Source organism: Sylvia atricapilla, chromosome 2 (assembly GCF_009819655.1).
Source record: "Sylvia atricapilla isolate bSylAtr1 chromosome 2, bSylAtr1.pri, whole genome shotgun sequence".
NCBI lineage: Eukaryota > Metazoa > Chordata > Aves > Passeriformes > Sylviidae > Sylvia > Sylvia atricapilla.
The window spans coordinates 24,553,590-24,574,178 of NC_089141.1; the positions used below are offsets into that span (position 1 = coordinate 24,553,590).

A 20,589-nucleotide genomic window follows, 5' to 3' on the forward strand; every position below is an offset into this window, starting at 1 on the left:
AATATTCTGAGAGCAAAGGAGGGCTAGGCTTTGACTGCCATACCCTTCAGATGGGTCAGCACCTTTCTCACATTTCTCCAGCTTTTCCACAGTGAAGACAGTCCTTCTGTCTCCTCCCTACACTCCATCAGCACACAAAGCCTTTTGTCCAGCCCTAGTCCTCTGGTTTGAAGGTGCTCTTTCTTTTTTCTTCTCTGCCTGGATTTCCCAGTCCTCCCAAGGTTGTGTCTGTGGATAGTACAGATCTTCTGTGTAACACAGGAGAGGCAACTTCTCATGTACATTGTCACTCACAGTTCAAGCAAAGGTGTGAATTGTGTTTTTCATGGTGAGTTAACTCCTTCAGGAGTCCTGTGATTAATAACAGTTCACAGCTCTGAGCATGCTGAGTCCCTGGGCCCACTATCTACCTTGGTTAAACTTCAGTGCTCTTTTCAGCCAGTATCTGGTTGCTGTGTGAAGGCCAAAAAGAGGCTTTTGCAAAGACCAGACTACTGTTTGACTGTTTCACTGCTGTGGCTTTTGTTTTGGGGAGTTCTGGGATTTTATGCTTGTTTTAACGTAAGGGCATCTGCATCCCTAGTGCTGCCTCTTCTTTTCATTGTCTGTGGTGGATGTTGCCCTGGCCCTATGTAAGGTTCCCCACTGGAGATCTACAAGTTGCCCAAGCCAGCTATCTGGCACAGAAATTCCTGGCAGTGCATGTTAGAACTGAGAATGAAAGTTCTCAGTGCAGCTCATGGGAGACAACTAATCATAATTTAAGTATTTTTTTCTAAGGAGGTGCTTATTCTGAGAGCTCTGTTTTTCTCTCTTCAACTTTCATGTAGCAAGGAGCGTGCAGCTGGTGCTGGTTCAGGGGCAGCAGCTGGCCTTGCAGGTGGCCACCATCGGGAAGCATGGACTACAAAAGGACCATCCTATGAGGACTTGTATACCCAGAATGTCGTCATCAGCATGGAGGACCAGGAGGATCTGAACCGGTCTGCAGGTGAAGGGAAGCCAGCCAGAGAGAGACCCATCTGGCTGCGTGAGAGCACGGTGCAGGGGGCTTATGACCCTGATGAAATCAAAGATGGTAAGAAATTCACAGAGCAGAAGTACTGCTCTGCTTATACAAAGCCTTTACAGTGCTGTCAAAAACGTGTTCTGCTGTGTGTGTGTGTACAGTGCTGCTCCCAACACTGGACTGTGTACTCCCCTCTGCTGTGCAAAGCACCTGTGTGTAGGCAGATGTAAAAATTCCTTAGATCCAGGATTGAAATCTAGGTCAGTAAAGCTGAGCTGTCCGTGAAATTTTGTGGGGGCTTCTAAAATGTTAATTAACTGTTATAGCTTCCACCTTGAGAGCTTATTGCTTCTAGATGAAGGTCTTTCAGTTTCATCTAGAAAGCTGTCTCCCTAATAGGTCACTGCTGAAAAATAACATTTATTAATGTTCAGTGACTCTGAAATCCACTAAATCTACCAGCAGTGTTTATATGCTCCCAACCCTCTTGCCAATTGTTTCTCAAAACTTGTTATATATGAGAAATACTCAGAAAGAGAGCTTCTGGAAGTACAGTTGGAAGGTCTGTCACCATGACAGGTGAGTCTTTATTCCCTTCTGTTTGTTTCTCATTCTCTCTGCTTTTATTTTCATTCATCTTGGGATCAGGTTGTCCACAGACCATGGTCAAGATCTTACAGCTGTTAGTAGAAACATTCTGCTTTGATATGTGTTTATCAAGGTTCCATGCCAAAATTGGAAATGGAGACCTTTTATGATTTTTGCAAGAATGAGTCAATAGATAGAATCTTTAGAGTAATTTTAGGATTATGGAGTAAAACTGTTGATGCACTAGGAACAAAAGATGGCAAAAGGGAGTCATGTGTGTATGTGACCCTGGAACTTATTTCATGTTCAGGAGAGGAGTGGAATATTTAGGTAGCAGAAGTGAAGAAAATAGATGTGATATAATGGTCAGAAGATACTTAAAGAACTTATTCACATGTAATGCCTTCCAAGTGTATTACGGATCCCAAAACATTTTTCAAATAGATAAGCAAAGTGAGATGATTGAACAACCTGCTCCTGCAGTCTGTAGCAGATGTTGTTACTCACCAGCCATGGTGAGTTCTCACTCCATTTTTCTGCTAGACATTCAATTCACCTGTAGTTTTAAATCAACTCCTTGAGACAACTTCTGATGTACACAGCATAAATGTTTCTCAGGAAATCACCGAGGGACATGGAGGTGGAATATCTCCTTACAGGATGGTGGCATCACTGCTTAACCTCCTCAGCTTAGGGAGCTCAAAGCAGGAGCTTGTGGAAATGGCCTGAAATTGCTGCTGCAACACATAAACAGGAAGGACAGAAACTTGGGACCATTGACAGAAAAGATTCACTGCTTGGATCTGGCAGAAATAGTTCTTGAAAGCAAGAGCAGCCAAAAAGTCAGCCTTCGTGGAGTTATCTCTGGCTGTTGTAGTTTCACAGCTCTCAATGTGATGAGCTATGATATGATTTCACAGAGGTGCTCTTCTACAGCCTCTTATGCTCCACAGTCACAAGCAGTGAGCTGAGCACATGACTTTATTCTTCCTCTCTTTCAGGAATTTGGCAGCACTCTAATATTAGTAGTTGTAGCCATCATCCATTACTACAACTTTATTTACAATGAAAAACAGAATTCTGGTGATACTAGGTGTGGTTCTTTTGGCCTTTATTTTACCACAGGAAAGGAGTGACCACAGACTGCCCTAGCCTTTAGAGCTAAATGCAGAACTTATTTCCTTCACATTATTTTTTCATCTGAAGTTGAAAAATGTAGCAGCACATTTCTGACTGGGGAGGGGAAAGACATGGGAGCGGTGTGCCTGGATGTCGTGCTGAAACCATGAGGGTCTGTGTCTTGGAGGAGAGGGCAAGTGGCTTATTGTATGAAGGCAGAATGCCAACACCTCAGCTCCAGCAATTGCTCATAGGCAGCATCTTTTGGTGTAAGACAGAAAGTTTGCCACAGGGAGCCTATCCTACAATTTAGGCCTCATTCTTTTTCTCTGTATTTAATTTTTTGTTCTGTTGCCGACTGTTTTTTTTTAATTATTTTTTCCATACTCCCTGTAGTTTTGGTGCTAGGTGGACTCACAGCCCTCTCACCAAATGTAGGATCAGGAGAGGTTTTCTGTGGGATGCTACTTTTTGAGCAGAATTTTACCTTTTGAATCCATAAACTGGTGACATCCTTCCAACCAGAGCCATATTGAGCCCTCCCAGCTGTTGTACAGCCAAGTTTACTGAAAGAGGAGCACAGGCCAGGTGTGTCAGCTGGGACATTGCAGCCTCCTTCAAATAAGAGGTGCAGGTAGGGAGCCACAGGGACTGTCTGGGCTGTGTTTCAGCTTGGAGAGCAGGCACTGGTTAGTGCTGGGCTGCAGGCTGTCAGCTGCATCTGCTCCATGCCACCACCACCATCTTCCTGTAAGGAGCTTTTCCCCTTCCTGCCTGGTATAGGTGCACCTCTGAGCTCACTAGGCATGGCTGCTCTAAATGTTGTTCTATAACAGATGGTTTTCACATGTTCTTTGTCTGTCTGGATCCATTTCTTCTCTGTGTTAATCCTTACATGCAGGGAGCTCAGCAGGATAGGGCCTGGGCTTGCGGTCTGTATTTTAAGGACTACTTTGCTTTCTGCACCACTGTTAATTCCTGAGTTGGACAGCTCCCTGGGGAAGTCTTTTCCAGGTGCCTGCCCATCATGCATTTGTTGTCTTCCCTTGCAGTGTGCTCCAGGTCGAGGCTTCCATCTGGGAGCCACAGTGATTCTAGGCCTCCCATTCTCCTAGGAAATGTCAGTACTTGCTCTGCCATAATGAGACAAAACTGTCTCTGCCTTTCAAGGGAGACGAGGAGTTGGCATAGGGAGAGGGTGTGACTTGGCCAACTGAGCTCAGTGGCAGTAATTAATGAAGGTTAAAGAAAACTTCCAGGGTCATCACACAGATCTCTGTGAGGAAATGCTCATTCCCTCGTGTCCCTTTGCAGGGGGCCGAGATCTGGATGCATTCCAGGAGCGTGAGGAGAGCCGGGCAGCCCTGGATGACAATGAGGAGGTGATGCGTGCCCTGCTCATCCACGAGAAGAAGACCCCCTCCGCCTCCACCGTCGCCGTCAGCGGTGCCGCTCCTCTCTCCGGCGGCAACGCCAGTGACTCCGAGAGCGAGACCAGCGAGTCGGAGGAGGAGTCCCCTCCCCGCCCTGCCACCACAGCCACCACAACATATGGGCTGGAGGAGGAGGAGGAGGACGAAGAGTTCGAGGTGGTGGCAGAAGATCCCACTGTCACAGTGGCTGGGCGTCCACACTCTTACAGCCAAGTGAGCCAGCGCCCCGAGCTGGTGGCCCAGATGACGCCGGAGGAGAAAGAGGTTTACATAGCCATGGGGCAGCGCATGTTCGAGGACATGTTTGATTAACTGGTCCCTGCCGTGGCATTTTTTAAAAGGTGACTTTTTGAGGCAGAGACTCTTTAGCAGAAGAGAAGACTGGAGCGCATCTTCCCTCCCCTGTGCGCAGGCAGGGTCACTGCGGCTCGGCACTGCTAATCTCAGGCATCCTGCTCCCTGTGAGCGGGGGAGCAGCAGAGCTGCATGTGCCAAAACACACAGGGGAGGACGAGTCTCAGAAGTGAGGATGCTTGCAAGGTAAAAATCTGCTTCAGGGTGCCCTGCACAGGCACTGCTTTAACCTTGTCCAAGGCCCTAGCAGCTATTTCTCCTGATGGCTTTAAGTTGATTTTTGTTGCAGATCCCAGTGAAGTCCTCATCCCTGCTCCCAGGGCACATAAGGGCTCTGTAGTCTGAGCAGAGCACTCTGCAGAGGAGGGCGTATGTAACTTACAGCTGCCTCTGCTCAGCGAGGGGAGAAGAGAGGGGAGCACTTGTCTGCTGATGGCAAGCTCGGGCAGGGCTTGTAGCTGACCCTCTGCCAGCAGCCACGGGCCACCAGAGTGGCTCTTTCTGAGCAGGCCTGTAGGCAGCAATCTTTTCTTGCTCTCGTTGGCTGCCTACTGGGACTCAGCACCTCAAGGTCACGTGTAACTTAAAACAGGCAGAGTGAAAGCCTTGGCAAGCACATGCAGTCAGTCACTTTTTGTCAGTGTAACAAATTCCCTCCATGGATCTGAGCTGCCGCTGCTCTGACTTGCTGGGAGATACCTTCATTTTCCAGTATTGCTGCCTGTTGCTTCTGCCTAGCCCTGTCCATGAAGACATGCAGCCAGTTCACAGTGGGCAGAGCTGCTGTCAGGCAGTGCCAGAGAAGTAGCATAACTAAGTTTTATTTGCAATCTCACCAGGGGTGTATGATTTTAAGAGGAACTGTACAATTTTGAATTCTGCTTGGCACACTCTTTTACCACAGAAGGACATTTTTCAGTGCCTATAGAGCAATATAATGTTTTTAATGTTTTTCTCTTTCAATTGAAAATGTTGCTTTTTTAAAATTGTTGTGTTTTCCTACATAGTACTACAATAAAACAAAATTATAAAAGAGTTCTCTGTTCCAGAGAGTAGGGGCAGCATTATGTGCTGTTCCACTTATATGGGTGGTACAAATTTGCTGTTCACTGAGACTGTAAATCTGTTTTATACTAACTATGCTTTCTCTGTTCTGCTAACCTTGTAATGCCTCCTTTGTGGTTTGATTTTCAGTTTCTCAATACTCTAAATCCCCTCTTTTTTAAATAGTGTTATAAATTTTCTTTTAAGTCATTTTAAAGAGGAATAAATAAACAGAAACTTCTCCCCTTTGTCATCTTTCAGTTTATCTCGTGCCTAGTTGGGAATGTTGTTTGCTTATAATTTTGATTTATTGGAGTCAAGAAAAAAAAACCAATTTGAGCTCTCCTTTGAGAAGACCATTTGAAATCCCAGTGTTCATTGTTTCTCCTTAGCAGAGCTTCCTTGAATGCCTCCTGGATGCTCCAGCACTTCCAGGATGGATATTCCATTACATCAATGCTGTGTAAAAAAACCCAGAGGCTGGTTTTGATCAGCACTTCCATTTCTTTCTTCCTTCCTCAAGGGAAGCGTAGGCTGATGCTAGAGGACTCGCAGACATTGTACTGCTGGTTAAAATGGTGTTCTTGTGTAGACAAGCTTCCAAGATCTTGTATCAAGCTTCCAGATATCAAGTCACAGAGCTGATAAGTCAGATTCAGTGATCAGCTAGCGCAAAAAAACTTGCTGTACCCATTCTGTCTAGATTTAATCTAGCTGAATTCAATATTAACAGTGGAGAAAAGCAGGTAGATTTACCAGGAGCCAAAAGCAGAAACTGAGAACTAATCCTGAGTACAGAAAGCTGCTCATGTTCTGAACTCAACAGGACTGTATACTGAGTTTTCAGTTTGCAAAATCAAGCTGTAGGTTTAGTAAAGGTGAAGTGAAGAAATACCCAGCATAAAAATCTATTAAGTAGTGGTTTTCTTAATAAACACATTTAATTGTGGTTTGTTCAGCAGTTGCAAGTTTTTGTCATTCAGCAAAGCATGTCCTGCACATGGGAAATCAAAGCAGTGGTTGTGGGGTTTGCCTTCCATCTCTCATCCACCACATGCAGCCCTCAGGAGGACTGGAAAGGTCAAAGGGGCACGAGCAGATGCCATCACTGTTTCCTGCCCTCTCCAACAGTTCCTGGCATTAGAAAGGATGGCTGCTCTGCTCTGTCCCAGCCAGTTTGGGCTGTGGAAGGGCAGCCATACACGGCTGCTTCCCTGTCCTGACAAGCACAGCTTGAATGAACAGAAGACACAGTTGATAGTGCCCAATTTCTCTTCCTGCAGTTGAACAGAGCTCTGCACGCGTGCCAGAGGGGAAAAACAGCTTCTGCAAGCAAAGCCAATCACTGCCAGAAGGTTGGTGCTAATGCAAGGGATAAAGCCATCAATTCTGAAGAAGGCCAGCCATTTCCCCTGCCTGCTGGACCACATGTGCTGCATTAACACTAACCCAATAACGCTGTCAAGCCTTCCTGGGTGGATGTTCTGTCTAACCCCATTCAAACCAGTTTCTGCATCTGCTTCCGGCCTAAAGCGCATTTTATCTGATGAGTGATATCTGAGAGTTCAAAAAGCATTTGGACAATGCTCTCAGGCATATGGTGTGATTCTTGGAGGTGTCCTCTGCAGGGCCAAGAGTTGGACTTTGGTGATGCTTGTGGGTCCCTTCTAACTCAGAGTATTCTGTGGATGTACACGAGGGCAGGGCACTGGAGCTCCCTCTGGAAAGAGAACTGCGTTTCTCAGGCTGCTCATGCTCCTCTTCCCAATGGTCAGAGGTCCCTCTCCAAACGGGTGAGAGCTCCCTCTGTTCCTGCTCCCACTGCAGGTCAAGAAAACTGCACTGGGGTTTTGTGCTCCCTGGCCCAGTGCAGAGCAGGCAAGAGCAGATTAGATAAGCTGTTGATGGAGGGAATGTGCATTGTCAACCATGAAGAACAGAAACATTACGGTCTTTTCTACTGAGCTTCCAAAAATTGGCTTCCTCCATGCAGCTCTTCCTGTGCTGCTACCTCCTTCAGACTTGGAATGAACAGACTTGCTCTGTGAGAGTCAAGGGGTTTGAAGATCCTCTGCAGGAATCCTAGAGGGCAGAAAAATAGCACCACCTCCTTCCTGAGACATCCGAGGAGCTGTGCCTCAGTGATGTCTGCAGTGCCAAGACATGCTGTGAAGTTTAAGAGGGCCTGGCGGGGGAAGCAGCCTGCTGTGCTTGGGTCTCTGTCTCCCACTGTGCCTCCCTAGGAGGAGAGAGAAAATTGTCTCAGGAATCAAATGCAGGACAAAACCTTCATGGAAACGGAAAGGTTATGAGCAGGTGGAAGGACATGTCGGCAGCAGGGTGAGCCAGCAGGCTGTACAGGGGTGGGCTGTGGGGCTGAAGCAGCAACAGCCCCGTTCCTCTGGTGTGTGTGAGCATAAATGAGGGAGGCTTTGGGCCCTGTCCTTTGGAGCAGGGGCATGGCAAACAGTGCTCCCTGATTGATCTGGGCTGTCCAGGACCAGTACTGCTTTATCCCACTGGAAGCCCTGGACTAGGTAACCATGCCCCAGGCTTGTTCACAGGCAGCTTGGGAGTATTGACCTAAGCATGGACAGCCAAGGATCCCTAAGCATCACAGTGCACTCCAGTTTAAAGTGTATTGACTGTGAGACAAGTCTCCAGCAGCAGAGGAGCTGGGGCTGAAGAATAGCTTCTTCTCTGCTGAGCTGCTTCCAGAAAAATGATCAATATTTACAAAGTCCAAGGAGATCATCACTTGAACAGCCTTGATAGGAGGTGTAGCCAGATACTTGAATCTGTTTAAGATGTGAATCCACAGAGAGTCATGGAGAGGCCACTGCTAAAAGGAGCGGCAGCCCAAAGCGTGGGGAACAATGTCTGAGTGCCGGTTCTCTTGGAAAGCTGCCTGCCTGCCTGTCTGTCTGCTCCCTGCTAGCACGCAGAGAGCAGAGCACCGGCAGCACTGGACTGTTCAGGACTACGGTCTTGTCCCTGTGGCACAGCCATTTTATCTCTCTTTCAGAGTTATCCACGGAAATCTGGGCTTTTGCCTCTTTGGGGTACCTAAATCAACTGCCAGAAAGCAGTTTCTTATTTACCAGCATTTAGATTGAGAGAGAGAGAGAGAATGAACCTAATTTATATTCAAACGAAAGTCAGACTTTGGAAGCACCTGGTATCTCATTAAAAAACATTAAGGACAGTGAGTATTAGTGCAACCATCCTGAAGCAGCAGACAGTCTCTGAACAAGATGCTTTAAATATAATAGGTATTTTTGCTTAAAATATGTTTGTGACCTAAATATAATTTAATTTCCATGCCTTTGAACAGTGTGATGCTAATGAAGCAGGCAGGGATGGCAGAGAGGGGGCTGAGGCAGCTCATGGGAAGCAGCTCCACTGCAGTGTGTTAGAGCCCCTGCGTGTGCTCCGGCCCGGCCACCACAGCCACCAGTGCTCCAGCCCTGCCCAGGGCTGCCCAGGCAGCAGGAGGAAACCTCGGGCTGCTCAGCCAGGGAAACGGGCAGGGATCCAGCCACAAAATGAGAGCTGATCAAGTGCTGTTCCACGAGCATTAATATCTGTGTACAAAAAAAGGTACGTCTGGCAAGGAGGAAAAATCCCGTCTCGTCGAGATGTGATTAAAGTCCTGACATGCTGCTTGTGCTTATTTTTCACCTGGAATCTGTATCACCAGCCTCTGCCATCCCATTACTTGCTGGAAGAAGGAGGGTGAGCAGTGGTAATTTTGCAGTGAGCTAAAATTGTGCGTAGAGCTGAGAAGCCTGGCTCAGTTCCTCCTGGTAAGGAGATCCTCCTAGTCTTAAGCATTTATTTTCTGCACTTCTGACAATGGAAGTCTGCCTGAGCCAATGCCAAATTTGCCAGGCTCTGGTAGCACAGTCCATGCTTTTGCTATTTTCTCATGACATGCATTGTGGGGGCACAAGTATGTCAGACACCACTAATGTTTGTGACCACAGCTGACCTGGGTGTGCTTTAGGTTGCAGTGTCTGAAACAGCCCTGGCCCACATGAGGCAATGATTGCTTGGGTCATTTTGGCTGGATTATCAACACCTGCTCTTTGCAAAGGTGCTGGTTGTTGTTCTCCCAGGCAGTGCTGATGGGCTGTCATAAATTCAGTCTCTCTGCAATCACACACAGGGGTCAATTTAAAATTAAGCTTCAAGCCCTTCACAACCAAGCAGCTCCAGCCATGTCCTCTCCTGGTGGGACACGTGGTTCTCCCATGCCAGGTGCACCATGCAGGTCTCGGCCATGACTGCCTCAGCCTGTGCCACATCCCAGCAGAGAGGTTTAATGAATGGTAGGTTTGTGTTTTCTCCAGAAGTGAGCTCTGGCTGGGCTCAGGCCCCTGAAATTCCTGCAATTGGTAGGAAACAAGCATCAGCCCCAGGCTGGTCAGTAGATGTGATTTGGTAGGAGTGGGTTTGATTTTTATTTTTTTAACTGTTTTTGTTCCTTGGGAATATTTTGAGTTTCTGAATTTCTCGTGTTTCCCTGCTGCTTCTAACAAGAAAAAAAACTTTTTTTTTTTTTTTTTTAACGTAAATGAGGCTGTAATGTCTTGTTAGAGAGACATATCTACTCTCCCTGCCCTGTCAGCACAATCATTCTTCCATTGCCGGACAGTGCTTTGTTCCAAGAAGATGTATGCTTTCAACATCTCTTAGCCCTTCTGGTGATGTCAGGAGATGAAAATCATTCCCAGTACAACACAGAAGAGTAGAGGGAAATGGAGTTGGAGGGAAATTGGGCCTTAGGAAAATGGTGCATCATGAGAGAAATTTCACTCTCGCCAAATGGGTGCTGTATCCAAGCAAATAAAAATACAATGTGATGATAAAGGACTTGGCTTATGGTGCATTTACCCTGGTGTATTCCCTTGCTTCTGAGCCCATTAGGAAGGGTAATATTCTCCATGTGTGCCAACCTCTTGTAAGTTATATAAAGGCATCTGGAAGGTCCCAAGTTAGCAACCAACTTTATCAGGAGCTTGCAAGTCTGTTTGAATGATCTGACTCTTGCTTTCCCCGTGCTGAAAGGTTTGCTGCAAAGATACCTCACAGCAACTAGTTATGGAACTGAGCTCAACTGTGGCATTGAGAAGTATCTTTTTCCTCAAATATTTCACCAGAATTTATGCTCTTAAGTCTGTGTATGAGAAACAAACATAAAGGCCTGTAGGGGGCTGCCCAGCCCTCCTCAGACATGAGCCCCTTTGGGAATGTTAACAGATAAGGACTTCTGTATGGTTTAGGTAGAAGCTACTGCCAAGAGCAGCAAATGATAACTTGAGGTTTTGTTAACTAGACAGTCACATCATTGCAGCTGTCTGAAGTGTGGACTAAAAGTGCTGATGTCCACAGACAGCAGACATGGGTTCTTACAGCTGAACATATGTCAAAATGCCACATTTTCAGCTTTTCCAGTGTTGGGTTTGTTTTTCCTTAATTCTTTGCATTTTTTGCTTCTCATGCAGCGGGCTCAAGCATCTTTTTGGTGCACGATGCAGGTGCTACCAGCAACTAAAGACTTTCTTGAGGCATTGCTAATTCACATGCTAATGGTACCTGTCTCAGGAAAGGTGTGAGTCAAGCAATTAGAAACACGGAAGACAAGCCAGATGAATATTGTGGGCAGCGGTGCATTTGTTCAGGTGGTCAAAGCCAGTGAACAGGAGATGAACAGCTCCCTGGTTGCAGAAAGTCTGTAGAGCACCCCGAGTCTGCAGTAAACATAAAAACTGCTTTATGCCTAAGTCAGTAATAAAAAGAGCATCAAGACTGGAAGTCTATGTTGAGAGGGAAATAAACTGTGCATTCTTGAGGATTATTTATATTTGTTGAGTAGAAAGGGGTGGTGAACCAGAACCTTTCCCTGTCCCATATGCAAGACCCTTTGGCACCTGTGGATGTAACAGTGAAGCAGAAATGGGAACCATTCTGACCTCATAGCTGCTGATGGATTGATCTGCACAGGAAATCCAGCACTTTTTAGCACTAGAAGAAGCCAAGTGTTCAGTGAGACCAATGCAGCCTTTGCTGTAGCAGTGACAGCTGCAGAAGCACAGAGAGAGCTGTTGTGATTCAATACTCATGCTTGTCCTCTCTGGTTTTTACAGGAATCATGGCCATGCTGCAGGATTCATGGAGCATATTACCACAAAAAACTCTATGTAGAACGTGGTCTACTGGAAATGGTTACTTTCCTTCTGTCCTTCCTGGCCTGGCCACTTCCTGCTGCCTTCCTCTTGTATTTTCAAAAGGAAAAATATGAAAAATAACGACTTTTCCCTTTAAACAGAGATAACAAAACAAATGATACTCAAGCCTGCCGCTTAATGGCAAGGAATTGAGTTGAAAAAATGATTGCAGATGACTCTCAGTCCATTTTGCTGATAACTTTTCCTCACACCAAGGGCTGTAAGTCCATAAAATCACAGAATCTCAGAGGGCCTTACAAGAGAGCAGGAGCTGTAATGCTGGAGTGTGGGTGGACTCTCCAACCCATCCCAAGGGGACAGAGCAGGGGGCTCCCATGCACATTTCCAAGGCACTGCATGACTGTAGGATGAAAAGTGTGAAAGTGTAGAGGAAAGTGAAGAAGTATCAGGAGAGCAATAAACAGGGCACTTATCTCCTCCTTAATCACAGCCCAGCCTTCAGGAGGTCTGCAGGGAGAACTAATGGATTAAATACAGGTATTAAATGAAATCTTGGAAACATTTCCCTCACCTGGCAGGACTGAGAAGCTGACGGTTATGAGGAAGTGCTCCCAGTGCATCTGAGCTGTGAGAGGCAACCAAAGGAGCTGGGGCCATGGTTGACCCTATACAGCCACGGGATTGAATAACCTGGGCTTTTGCTCTTGCCAGGGAGAATCTTGAAATTTCCTGAATATGTTCTTCAGCAATTCACAGGTGGACTAAATTCCCAGGTGCTCCTTCACAGATTTCTGCCTGAGGAGGTCAGTCTGTGTTTTATTTCCCTTGCTGCAGTGCTTGACCATGTCCAGATTATGGGGCACGCAAGCAAAGAGCTGCAGCTCTTCCACAGCCAAAGACTACAGCAGCATCCCAAGAGATGCCTTGTTCACTTCCTGATGTGACCTGCCCAAAACCTTGCATGGGTGTCCTCAAAATTCTTCTTTGGGTCTCCAGGTGCCCTTCTGTCAGGAGGGTGAAGATGAGGAGTGATTTCTGTCCCAGTGTGATGGAAGGCTGAGTGCAGATGGGAGCTCACCAGGAAGGTTTCAGTGAGTACAAGCACTGTTCACAACTGGGAAGTGGAACATCATGTTGTTAATTATATACCTTAGTGCAGTGGGGTTTAATCCTGGCTGCATTCCCAGGCCATAAGATCTCACCTTGCTTTCAGCAAGGATTCAGTAATCTTTCCTCCTCCTTCCCCTCCTAGGAACTCTTTTGCCTTAATAATATTAGGAAAAGCAGTGCTTTTCATAACTCCAGGGGTTTATCCAGAATGTGTGAAATGGAACAGTGTGAACTGTCCCTCAGATGACTGTAGCTCAGCAGGGTATGAGGGGTAATCTGCTGTCTCCTTTACTAAGTGGATGGGATGGCTGGAGTCCCTGCATGACCAGGTGGTTTGTGAGCAAGTTCTCACAGAGAGGGCAGCACTGCCCACAGCTGGAACCAGCACTGTGAACTCCACTCCAAAAATTAAGCTTCTAGTGCGGTGCAAACTAACACATCTGTTGGGAGAAAGCAAATCAACTTTAATAAATGGCATCATAATTTAGAGTATTTTTTGAATATAAGGTTAAATTAAAGTAAATACACTTCTTAAGGACAGATCAACACCAATCAGGCTAATCAAACTCTCATCTAAAATAATCCAGCAAAAGTAGAAAATCCTGTTTAGCTCAGTGATGATGCCAGTCATTTTATTCAATCACTTTCAGAGTATAAAGAGAATCCTTCATCTTTGAAGTCAGTGACATTGGTTTCTCCAGCTCATCCTGCATTTCCTAGCACATATCCCCTTGCTTTCAGAGTGTCACTGGCTGGGACACCAGTGACCAATCCTGGTACAGTGACAGGACAGTCCTCACAGTCCTCATGCCACCACTACCTGAGTAAAACCTCAGCAGAAGTGATGCTTCACCAACACACACCACTCAGGTGCTGAATTCTCATTAGGGGTTGCTTGAGCATTACTGACAGTAGAGAGTCCCCTTGACATTTTAGACCAAACTCACTGCTGGCACTGTACTGGCAGTGGGAAAAGGGCAGGTCGGTGAGGTGTAGCCAGGATCAGGGTCAAGGCCAGGTCTGCAAGGAGTTGTGCTGGGTGGCTGTTGTGGGACCATAGGTGACAGTGACAACACACCACTGGCCCTGCCACTCAGAGCTAATGTCATAATTCAAGGAACAGTAATTATAAAACAAAGCAGCAGAGTATTATTTGCATAAGCCCCCTCTTTAAATGAGCATCTGTCCTCAGCCCCCTGAGCTAACTCAGCCCGCTGGTCCCACTGACGAAGCTGGATCAGAACCGTGTCTCCCTGAGAGGCAGCCCCAGGTGGAAACAGGATGGCAGGAGATGGGCATGGAAATTAACAGCCAGTTTGTTCATCAGGTACACACAGGCTTTGCCATCTCCTCACCAGCATGTAACACACACACAGTCCCACCACTCAACTCACTAATCAATTCCTTGGCTTCTTTTGAATGCAAGTAACTTTTAGCTCTCTACTTATTTCCCTCCTTTCATCATTTCATTTCTGAAATGAAGAATTGGCATTTCCTCTGTTTGTGCTCCTGAGAGGCAGTTACACCTTTGTAACTTACACCTTTGATCTACCTGCTAAGACTTCTGGAACCATTTTCTTCCCGCCCAGGAATCTCCAAACTCCAGAAGTGTTTTTGATCCATTTCTTGTGGTCTCCATCACCTCTATTCCCGTGATGTCCAGGAGAAGTCCATACACAGAAAGCTTCTTCAGAAATTCTCAAATGACCTGAGTTGCTTTTCTCCAACTCTGGAGAGAAATGACAATGATGTCTCTCATCTGTTATGTGATCTGTCATCTGCAGAGACTGTCCCTCACACAGAGGGGAATTAACATGAGCTGAGGGATTCCAGTGCATTTCAAGAGTTTTATCGTAAGTCAACCTTCAAAAAAGATTAGATGCAAAAAATATTACCATGCCTTTCCACTGCCAGAGGCACTGGAGGTATAAATTTAAGGATGCAGTCAATATAACTACCCGAGATATGGCTTCCCAGGGGCACCATGTCTCCTCTCCCTCTCCACAGTCTGGACACTGGAAGTTCATCCAAGGGCTCAGCTACTCGGGTGAGCAGAAAAATCTCAATAACATGGAACACAAGAGCGAACAAAGAGCAGAGGTGCTGCAGGGGCTCTGGAGAGTGGGAACATGGATCTGGAAACATTCTTCCCTGTTCCTCTTGTTTCCACCAGCTTCTGTGGAACTTCCCCAGTTCCCAGTTAGCAGAGGCCAGTCTCAGTGCCACCACACAGCGCTGCTCCCAGGCGTGAAGCAGCGTGGCACAGAGGTACACGGGTTGCTCTGGGGCAGCAGGAGTGCCATCAAACCAGCTGCCTTTGGAGTTCATCTGGCTTTACAGAGAATTGTTTCAAAAGCACCCTCATGTGCACCCTGCACAGAGCTGACTGGCCCTGTGGTTTAATCACTGTGGCTCTGTGCTGCCAAAGGGCTTCTGGAGCACAGCTGGTAACAGCAGCGATGGGTGAGCTTGCAGCATAAGGCATCCAAGCCATAACCAGCCTGGATGTGAAGTGGCACTACAAGAGCCAGCTGCCATTTCTCCATCTGCACAACAGCACACTCACGGTCTGGACCACTTGTGAGAAGCTGGGATCTTATTGTGTATTCAACTAAGTGTGTCTCCATGACACCTGCCATCCCACTTGGGTGACAGGCTTGGTCACCATCAGAGTGGCCCTGTCAGGAAGAGACAGGGTTGCTGCAGGCTGCTCCGTGGGGACATTGATCTTGTGAGCTCAGGGGAAGAGCAGTTCCTCAGGGAAATACAGGAAATCACCGCTCAAAGGTGTGGCATGACCTCTGGAGCCACGTGATCAAGCGAGACAAAACCCCTTCTTGTACGGCAGACTTTCTTCTTCCTACAGCTGCCAAGAAATATCAGCTGTGATTTTTTTCCAGCTGTGCTGGTGGCAGATGCCTGTGGGTGGATTTTGAACTGGAGGGTTTAGCTGCACCAGTGCAAAATCCCTGCTGTAAACAAGGCTGACGTCTGTATCTGCCTTTCATTCCTGCAGCAGCCCTTTCCTCTCTCCCCCTTCTCTCTAATAAAGACATCCTGGCAAGCTTCCTGTTTTTCAAGAAGGCTCATCGCTGCCATTTGCCCTGGCTTTGGCTTCATGCAGGCCTCTTCCTCTGCCCCTATTAATTCCCCTGTAAATCGGATCATGATGAAAGGCAATCGGCAGTGTAATTTAATTGTCCTGCGAGCACAGCGCACTGGAGAGGGATGCTGGCAAGGATAAGTCCTGCTCATGAGACGCCTTTTTTATCCCTATATTTTACTTTGCAGGGGAAGGGGGACACTCAGCATTAGCTTCCTCTCACCATGTGATTTCTCATAATGCCCAGGAGTGAATTGTGGAAGTTCACTGTGCTGCGGCTTCCCCTCACTGGGAGAATGAGAAAATTGAGATGTCCCCACTCCATACTGGATGTAGGGATGGGGGATGGGAATTAATTAAGCAATTGTTGGACAGAGCTCTAAAATATAATGTGCTCCCTCATTGTGGCAGTCAGGCAGCCCCATAACTTGGCAGAGCACCACTGGATCCCATCCTGCCACCAGTGAGTGGGAGTTGGGGGTGGAAAAGGAATGGGGAGCAGAGAGATCAGTGTCAGAAGTGTTTCTGCAGAGAGAGAGGTCCCTTAACAGAGAGCAGGGGCAGCAGTGGGAGTCCCACAGCTGTTGTGGGTTGTGAAGTGGCTCTGGAACTTAATTTAAAAGCAGCGAAGGGCTCAGGCACATGAACAAACCACACTGGGAGGGAGGCACAGCACATGAACTGAGCCCCAATGCCTCTCTGTCACTGAGCTCTTTCCCTCAGGCAATCTCGTGGTAAGATGGTACATTTCTTCCATCAGGGCTTGCTGGGCCTGCTTTCCTGGGCAGGGTGGTAGCACAGAGATGGACAGCTCCTCTGCTCTGGCTGAGGCACAGTGACATGTTTGCCATCTCATCTTTTCTTGATCTTTTTCTTGGGAAGAGTGTTGGCTCTTTTCTTCCTCTTAACTTCTTAGCATTCCACTAGAACTTTCACCAGTTGCTAATCCTTTAGGGATCAGTCTCTAGCAATTAGGAAATTGCATTAAAGTGATGTTTTACTGGGGGTCTGCTGGCTGATACAATGGGAAAGCTCAAGAAAGGTGTTGAGCTGGAGTCAAAGGGCACTAGGGCTTTGCTCTGAGGTGAATTTATTCCTAGAGACTGATACTTTGACATGTGAGCTCATGTGTGATGGAGAGATCAGCAGCAGATACCTCCTGCATGGGGGTGGAGGACCCTGCACATCTTCCCTTTCCCAAGTGGCAGGAAAAAGACAGGAGAGGAGAGTAGGGCAACCTTGAGCCTCTTCACAGGAGCTGGGACTCTTAATTGCTGCCATCCCAGATTTGTCACCAAAAGGGTCTGCTGCTAATAAGAAGTAACCTGAAACAGTCACCTGTACAATGTGCAGCACCAGTGCAACCTCTGAGCCCTTCAGCTGCTGCTGGGCACCAGAGACCATCAGGTGGTAGCTGCAATTACACACACTCACATTTTCATGGTTTGGGTTCTTCTGCCACTCTGCCCTGAAACTCCCAAGCTGGCCGTCGGTTCCTCTTCCCCATCAAGACCAAAAGGTTTTGCTGGTAAAATATTCCTTTTTTCCACACTTTCAAATGTCTGATGTAGAAAGTGTACATGCTTCTGACTTGCCCTCCAGGTGTCTTGAGATTTAATTAATCCCAAGTCACATTTGAGTATCTTCTGAGACAGAGGCATAACACAAATCCACTTGCAGAGGAAAAGGCATGCAGATAATTGCTTCTGTGTCTTTTAGTATGAGGAGAATGTCTGTCAGATGGAGAGTCACTTCCTTACATATTTCTGATGAATTACTGTTTTCATTTAAATCCTATAAAATAATTACGTAAGTTGATGTGCTCTTGAGAATGTTGGCCCCAGAATTATTTCTGGATCAGATACTTATTGCTGAACAGTGTTCAGCCTTCTGCAGGTTCCCTGTCTCTGCAGCTGAAAGAGGCCAGGTTTAGATTAGATATTAGAAAGAGATTCTTCACTGTTAGGGTGGTGGGGCACTGGCACAGGTTGCCCAGAGAAGCTGTGGATGCCCCTTCTCTGGAAGTGTTCAAGACCAGGCTGGATGGGCTTGGAGCAGCCTGGTCTAGTGGAAGGTGTCCCCTGCCCATGGCAGGGGGCTTGGAACAAGATGACCCAAACCATTTTGTGAACATCAGGGTGAGACAGACTTATAAAGATCTCCCATGTGAAGATGGTCCTCACCTGCCTGGATTTGGCTGTTCTGTGATAGGAAATGCTTTGCTGGACACAGCCTTTCTGAAATCCAGAATCAGATAAGGAGCAAGGATGTACGAGGTTCATCAAGCGACTCACCTGCTCTGAGACTGAGCCCTGGTTCCCTGTGACTTCTCATTAGCTGTGTCCTTATGGCCACCACTTCCCTGGCTCCTCACCAGACCTTCTTTTTTGACATTCAACTCCAAGTGAGTAACTTTTTCTCACTTGGAGTTGAATGTTCCCCTGCCAGGCAGCTCTAACTGGTTAAATCCAAACCTGTGTCTAAATCAGATTCCAGGTTCAAACATAGTCATCACCAAGGACACGGCTGCTGAACAGGCAGAGTAAGAGAGAGGTGCAAACCAGAATGGTAGGCAAATGCACTCAGACTTTGACACCTGAGATGTTCATAAGCAGACCATTTACAGTGAGATGTCAAACATAATTTGAAGATTACCAAGTTGTCTTGCAATGAAACAAGCAGGAGAAAAAAAGAGCAGCAAAACCAGGTGTGGGATGCCTCTGAGCCTGTTCACCTGAAGGATGGTTTAGAAAGGATGACACAAGTCTGACAAACCCCGTCAGTTTCCATGTCATGTGGGACTGCAACATCAGACATGCTAAAAACACAACCTGATTTCTGTTGCATGTAAGACTAAATCCACTGGTCTGCCCCATTTGCCCTGCAGGATGTCCCAGTCTGCCGCAGCTTCTGTTTTTCTTGTAAGTAAACTTGTGTAAAGAACTTGCCACACAGAAGTCCCTGCTGGGAAATGCTAGATATTGACAGCAAGCACCACAACCTTGAAAGCTCAATGAGTAACTCTTTCTGTATATCCTACACAAAGAGGAAGATATTTTTGAGTAGGCCAAATTGAAAATACCATATCTCATTTTGTTTGAGCTCACAGCACTATTCTTTAGTGCTGTGTGAATGACAAATCCCTGAAAAAACACGCTCAAGGTGAGGATGTAACACATGTGCCTGTGTTTGCATGAATACACGTTTATTTGGAGAGACTGTTGAAATACTTGTACCAGAAAGAAATATGTGACTTGTGTCTAAGATGTTCTCCTCTGCACAAGAGGCAAGGTGTGGAATACAGTGCCCTTAGGTGAGGTTGTCTTATCTCACCTATTTCTGTAGTTTAACTCAAGGTTTACCTGATTTTAGACCTTGTACAAAGCTGTTGGGGCCCAGTGTTCCAGCTTTGTACCTTTGACTTGACAGCACTGGAATCTGTGTGTCACCTTGAGTCTAAGTGATTTTACTGGGATTTGGTGATAAAAGTGCATGGGGCTTCTAGTACTTGCTGGCCAAAGGGGTTCACCTATTCTGCACAGAAATATGCACATTTTAATTTCTTGTCCTCCTTGCTTGATGAATAGGCAGCCTTGAAAGGTGGTCAGAGCATCTCTGTGCCACTCTTGGCCTGCAAAGTCTGGAGGTCTGGAGTTGGAGTAGGGAGCAGAAGTGAGCCTTGTTTGTGCTCTTGGCAGTATAGCACAGACTCACAGCCCAGATACCAGAGCAGCGGCAGGAAACAAGTGTGTCCAATTTCTGTACAGGATGTGATTTCCATGCTCATCAGATAGTGGAAACTGGAATAAATAGAATTAATGATCTCTTGGGACCATTGCAGACAGTGTGAGTGCAAGTTCTTCGGCAGAGGGCTGCACTTTCCCACCCTAAGTGCCCTGAAATGCCCTCACCAGGTATTCAAAGAAGGAAAATCCTGCTGTTATCCCATGCTTTCTCCAACCATCTTCCACATCAAATGCTCACAAATGAATGAAGGATGAGATTGGAAGCAAAGGTGGCAAGAAAAGTTCAACACTCCCACTGGAGAGAGGATGCTCCAGAATAATCACTGCTGGGCCTGGTGCTGCTCCTGAAGACTGATCAATATTCAGAGTAGTAAAGGGGCCCAGAAATCTGGCAATTACTTAGCGAGGAGCAATGTGCACAGCAGGACCCTGTAGCAGCTTGATATGCCCGAATCTTGGAATATGTGCTGCTGTGCTCCAAGTTACAGCATCCTCAAAGGGATATATTAGCATTATAGGGTGACAAACTCCACAGGAGTACTGTCACTTCAGCATTCTGTTTGCCTGATTGTCCATTTTTAGGCTCCAAACTCAGGGCATTCTGGGGGAGTGGGATGTGCTGAGGTCACCCCCCTTCCTTGCTGAGGGGCAGTGATGGTGTTGGGAGGACTCGGACCTGGGAGCCCAGCAGCACTGCCAGGTCTAGAATTAGATGGGAGGGAGATAGGGAACAGTCCCTCTAGGAGGAGAGACTAAATACATTAAGGCTCTGTCCTTTCCAGTCTTGCCTTCCTGGGACCTTGGCAGATCCTTCGGGAGGCAGCTTTGAGTGCTGGAGTGCTCCTGGGACTGTGGATCATGACTTAAAACAAGGTCTGGTTTTCTCTGCTGA

At 46.8% G+C, this 20,589-nt stretch overlaps 1 protein-coding gene across 1 annotated transcript in view; it reads left to right on the forward strand.

Moving 5' to 3' along the window:
* The window catches only part of GTF2E1 (general transcription factor IIE subunit 1), a 49,262-nt gene extending 43,474 nt beyond the window's left edge, over nt 1–5,788 (forward strand). The window contains exons 4-5 of the mRNA XM_066341018.1: nt 831–1,078; nt 4,031–5,788. Coding sequence (XP_066197115.1) covers nt 831–1,078; nt 4,031–4,461 — 679 coding nt within the window. The 3' untranslated portion in view covers nt 4,462–5,788. The remainder of the gene's footprint in view (nt 1–830; nt 1,079–4,030) is intronic.
* The last annotated feature ends 14,801 nt before the right edge of the window (nt 5,789–20,589 follow it).